The sequence below is a fragment of the Myotis lucifugus genome, unplaced genomic scaffold, assembly GCF_000147115.1.
Source record: "Myotis lucifugus unplaced genomic scaffold, Myoluc2.0 scaffold_562, whole genome shotgun sequence".
Classification (NCBI taxonomy): domain Eukaryota; kingdom Metazoa; phylum Chordata; class Mammalia; order Chiroptera; family Vespertilionidae; genus Myotis; species Myotis lucifugus.
The window spans coordinates 476,146-481,266 of NW_005871610.1; the positions used below are offsets into that span (position 1 = coordinate 476,146).

The 5,121-nt window shown below is 55.8% G+C and overlaps 1 protein-coding gene across 2 annotated transcripts; it reads left to right on the forward strand.

Annotated features, from left to right (window-relative positions):
* Positions 1–2,425: 2,425 nt before the first annotated feature.
* Positions 2,426–5,121, forward strand: TIGD3 (tigger transposable element derived 3). 2 transcript variants are annotated; one of them, XM_014446692.2, is made up of 2 exons: positions 2,426–2,606; positions 3,320–5,121. In XM_014446692.2, the coding sequence occupies exon 2, from the start codon at positions 3,360–3,362 to the stop codon at positions 4,770–4,772; it is 1,413 nt and encodes a 470-aa protein (XP_014302178.1). In that variant the 5' UTR covers positions 2,426–2,606; positions 3,320–3,359; the 3' UTR covers positions 4,773–5,121. The 2 variants fall into 2 exon arrangements, with proteins under 2 accessions (XP_014302178.1, XP_006104421.1); XM_006104359.3 differs by having other exon boundaries at positions 3,344–5,121.

Sequence of the window (5,121 nt, forward strand, 5' to 3'; positions counted from 1 at the left end):
GCCTTCTACTGAATGGTTTATCTCCTGAATCCCTTTCCTGGTTATGAAGGCCACTTCATTCTAAAACTTTCTTAGGACTGTGAGGTCTTTTAATTTTTTTGACTTTATTGATTTTAGAAAGGAAGGACAAGAGAAAGAAACATCGACATGAGAAACATTGATTAGTTGTCTCCCGTATGCACCCTGACTGGAGATTGAACCCACAACTTAGGTATGTTCCCTGACTGGGAATTGAACCTACAATCCTTCGGTGCACGGGGGACACTCCAACTGAACCACACCACCCAGGGCAGGACTGTTTCTTAATGTTTTGAAATACAGTTTTTTCTCCCAAATTAAATTTTTTTTTTCCAAATTAAAATTTTTGATGAACTCCACTCTGTAAAGCAGATAGAAAATTGGGTACTTTAATTTCTTATTAAAGTCAGGTTATAACAGTTCCTTGTTATAAAGAACAATGAATTGCCCTAGCCGGTTTGGCTCAGTGGATAGAGCCTCAGCCTGCAGACTGAAGAGTCCCAAGTTCGATTCCGGTCAAGGGCACATGCCTGGGTTGTGGGCTCTATCCCCAGTAGGGGATGTGCAGGAGGCAGCCAATCAATAATTCTCTCTTATCATTGATGTTTCTATCTCCCTCTCTGAAATCAATAAATATGTTTTAAAGAAAAAAGTTGTCAAGGTTCATCCATGTTATATGTAGCATCTATGAGGACTTTAAAAAAAAATGAAGGGTTCATCCATGTTATATGTAGCATCTATGAGGACTTTAAAAAAAAAATGAAGTTGTTTTGATTAATACAAAATTTGTAGCCCTGGCAGGGTGGCTCAGTCAATTGGAGCATAGTCCCATACACCAAAAAGATTGCAGGTTCAATTCCTGGTCAGGGGACATATCCTTGGGTGAGGATTAAAAAAAAAAAGTTTGGGTTTAAATCAACTTTAGCATTCTATTTACTTCTGTATTTTGGTTGATTTGGAGGAAATTCGCTAAACTTATATACACAAGTGGTGACAGGTAACAGTTGACCTTGCAATTTGAGATACTTAAAACGGGGTCCAGAAGCTTATGATGTAAATGAGAGAATGACACAGGAAACCTATTGACATCACGATGGGACACATGAAAGCTTTTCATAGGAGTAATGAGCATGAGCAGAGGCAGCTCAGCCACACGTGCCTGTTCATTTGAGTGCAGTGTGCATGAACTCAGCTGGGATGCGGGACTGCAGCCTTCCTCTGGGCATGGTTATGTGCAGTTTTCTTTCCCTGAAGCCAGCATGTAGACAGCTTCCATAGTGGATCTTACTAAAGATTTGAATCAATCTGTTATGAACCCTCAAAATATCTTTAGGGTTTTGTGGAACAGTCTGAAAGCCCCTGTTACCTAATACAGTGGCCTGGGCCACTGCCTTTAGTAAGCAGGGTGCCCTGGGCTGGGAATTGTGTTAGGACAAGAACTCAGCCTCTGTCCTCAAGCTTTCACACGGAAGTAGGCCAGGAGTAGAGGGACTAAAGCAATGATCCTTAGTGGCTGAGCAGCCTAAGGGGCAGAAAAGAAATGGGGGGGAGGGGGGGAACTTTACTAGTATAGCAAGCATACTAGTGAGTGAGGAAATTTGGAAAGGGTTTGCAGGAGATGGGTTTCCTGTGTCATTCTCATATTTAGGATGGGACACGGAAGGATAGGGGCAGGATTGAGGTGGGGAGGGAAGTCTATGAGAGGAGAGAGGGGGACTCAGCTGTGAGGGAAGGAAGGGACGCTGGGAAGCAGGTGAGCTTGAGAGCCGGGGGCCTCGGAGCCCAGGTGAAGGTACCTACATGTAATTGCATAGAACAGGCCCAGGCAGAACTGCAGGTGACTAAGGAAGGGAATGCTCATACATCTTGGGTTTAGAAACTTGAATCTTGCCAACAGGTACCCAAACTAGTGAAAATTAGTCCTTACACGCCCTCAATCAGAACTGGCCCCAGGCAAATCGTTTCTCCGTAGCCGGGTTGCGACTGAGGCCAGCGCTGTCCATGGTAACGGCTCTTAGTGAAACGCTTGCTTCCATTTTCTCAAACCACTTCGTGAGGTCATCAGCCCTGTTTGGTAGATGAGGAAGCTGAGGCCAGGGAGGCCTTGGGACACCGAGTCTGCTCTCCGGCCCCCACGCTGCCCCGAGGTCGTCAGGCCCCGAGGGCCGGGTCCCAGCTGCTGGAGGAGCCGCGAAGGCTCTCGGCGGAGCCGGCCCTGTCCCCCGCGCGCTGGAAGCCCCGCCCCCTAGACGGCTCGACGAACCGCCACTTCCGCGACGTCCAATGAGACTTAGCCGGAGGCGGGACCGGTCGTCGCTGAGGGCCAATCTGATTGGTCGTGGGCGGGGCTGGGCGGGTGGGAGCGGGCGGCCGCACAGCTGTCTTCTCAGCCGGGAGAGCCCGGCGCGGGAGGCGCGCCTGAGGTCCTGCTGTGCGCGCGCCCGCCGCTCGCTGGCCGCGCGGCCCCTCGGCCCTCTTCGCCCTCCGGGTCGTGGCACCCGTCCCTCCCCTCCTCTCCCGGCGCCGCCCGGACCGGGACTGGGGAGACGGGCAGGGGCAGGGCGGGAGCCGCGGGACGAGCGCCTGAGGTGGGTGCGGAGCGGGAGGCGGGGAGGCCCAGCGGGGAACTCCGGGTCTGGCCGAAGGACGGACCCCGCGTCGAGGCGGGAAGAGGCCGGCCAGGTTGCGGAGCCTGCTCCGGCCGGCCTAGGTCTCGGGCGCTCGAGCCCGCGCCCAGATACCCTCCCTAGCCCCGCCCCCCTATTAGTGACACCCCGCCCTCCAGCTGCCGTGGCCTCATCACCCCTCTTGCCCTTTGTCGTCTGTGCACCTGCCCTCTCGGCCTTGTGCTCCCATTTACTCTCCAGACCGGACCCCCGCCCCATCCCTCTCTCTCTTTGTCATCTGTACACCTGTCACCTCAACTCTGTTGCTCCACTCCACCACCCCGCCTTCCAAGATCTTATCTAGATCCAGCTCAGGCCGACACCCGCCTTTTCCTCCCCCGGATTCCTCCCCCAGCCCTGACTGTCTGACCTACAACTGCCCCACTCAGCCCTACCCCCATGTTCCCCCACCAAACTCCTTTGTTGGCTCTGCAGCTGTCCCCCTGGCCCTACTCATCTTCGTCCCCCAATAATACCAAACCCCAGCCCAGACGCCCCTCCCCTGACCAGTGAGCCACCCCCTCGCCAGCTGTGCTCTGGCATTCCTCGGGGTCAGTGCCCAGCTCACTGCTCGCTCAGCCTAGCCATGTCCCTTCCTCTTTCAGCCCAGCCCTCACACCCTCACCCTTTCCCAGGTGGCCCAATTTTCTCCCCCACAGGTGCCCTGGAGAAGCCATGGAGTTGAGCAGCAAGAAGAAGCTACATGCCCTCTCCCTGGCTGAGAAGATCCAGGTGCTGGAACTCCTGGATGAGTCCAAGATGTCCCAGTCGGAGGTGGCCCGGCGCTTCCAGGTCTCCCAGCCCCAGATCTCGCGCATCTGCAAGAATAAGGAGAAGCTGCTGGCAGACTGGTGCAGCGGCACCGCCAACAGGGAGCGCAAGCGCAAGCGGGAGTCCAAGTACAGCAGCATCGACGAGGCTCTGCTCTGCTGGTACCACATCGCCCGGGCCAAGGCCTGGGACGTGACGGGGCCCATGCTGCTCCACAAGGCCAAGGAGCTGGCCGACATCATGGGCCAGGATTTCGTGCCCAGCATCGGCTGGCTGGTCCGCTGGAAACGCCGAAACAATGTGGGCTTTGGGGCCCGCCATGTACTCACACCTCCGTTTCCCCCTGAGCCACCTCCTTCAGGCCTCACGTCCCAGACCCAGCTGCCTCTTTCCCTTAAAGACTTCTCCCCAGAGGATGTTTTTGGCTATGCTGAAGTGCCCTTGCTGTATCGGGCAGTGCCCGGCACAGTGGGTACAGGTGATCAAGTACAGGTGCTGCTGTGTGCCAACACCAGGGGCACAGAGAAGCGACGGGTACTGGTCAGTGGGCTCCAAGCTGCACCAAGGTGCTTCTTTGGGGTCAGCAGTGAGGCTCTGCCTGCCTCCTACCACCCTGACCTGGGCATCCCCTGGTCAGAGTGGTTGGCACAGTTTGACCGGGACATGGGGAGGCAGGGCCGACAGGTAGCCTTGCTGCTGGCTGCCCAAGTGGCGGGGAAGTTGGCAGGCCTGTCTGGGCTCTGCCATGTGAGGCTCCTGCCTCTTTCTGCTGCTAGCACCACACGTTCCCTGCCCAACTCTGTGGTCCGGGCCTTTAAGGCCCATTACCGGCACCGTCTGTTGGGCAAGCTGGCAGCTGTCCAGAGCGAGAGGGCTGGCACATCGCTGGCCGAGGCTGGGGCAGGCATCACAGCGCTGGACACTCTGCACATGGTGGCGGCTGCCTGGGCCAAGGTGCCTCCGCAGTCCATCGCAAGCAGCTTCATTCAGGAAGGCCTGGCTCCCTGCAAAATGCCCCTGTCCCTGGACAAAGCCTCTGAGATGCCACCCGTCCCCTGCGGCCTGAGCCTCGAGGAGTTCTCCCGCTTTGTGGACCTGGAGGGTGAGGAGCCCATGCCTGGAGTGTGCAAAGAGGAGGTGGACCCTAAAGATGAGGGGGCTGGTGAGGACAACTTCGAGCCCCTGCCCACCAAAGCCGAGGCGCTCCGGGCCCTGGGCACGCTGAGGAGGTGGTTTGAGTGCAATGGCACCTCCCCTGAGCTGTTTGAAAAGTTCTATGCCTGTGAGGAGGAGGTTGAGCGGCTCTGCTGCCTGTAAAGGCGCCTGCTGCTCTCCAGAGCCCCTTCCTCTCCTGTTTCCCATGGAAACGCCCTCACAGAAGGCAGATTGGAGGCTGGTCTGTTTCCCATGGAAATGGAGCTTTTGCGAAAGGTAGACAAGTTGAGAGACCAAGTCGAAGCTCTGAACAAGTCATCCAAGCCCAGAGAAGAGGGATCCAGGGGGTGGGTGGCGTTAGGGGCGTGAAGCTAGGCTAGGTGGTTTCTGAACCTCTAGGGAGGCTGGGACTAGGGAAGGTGGAATCTGGGCTTTACAGACAGGCCGACGCCTTGAACTCTCTGTGTTAAAAACGGTTCTGCTTCTGAAAATAAAGTTTTTAATGAGAAAA

Excerpts from the sequence above, each read along its gene's own strand:
- TIGD3 (XM_014446692.2), top strand. The coding sequence starts at position 3,360 with ATGGAGTTGAGCAGCAAGAAGAAGCTACATGCCCTCTCCCTGGCTGAG.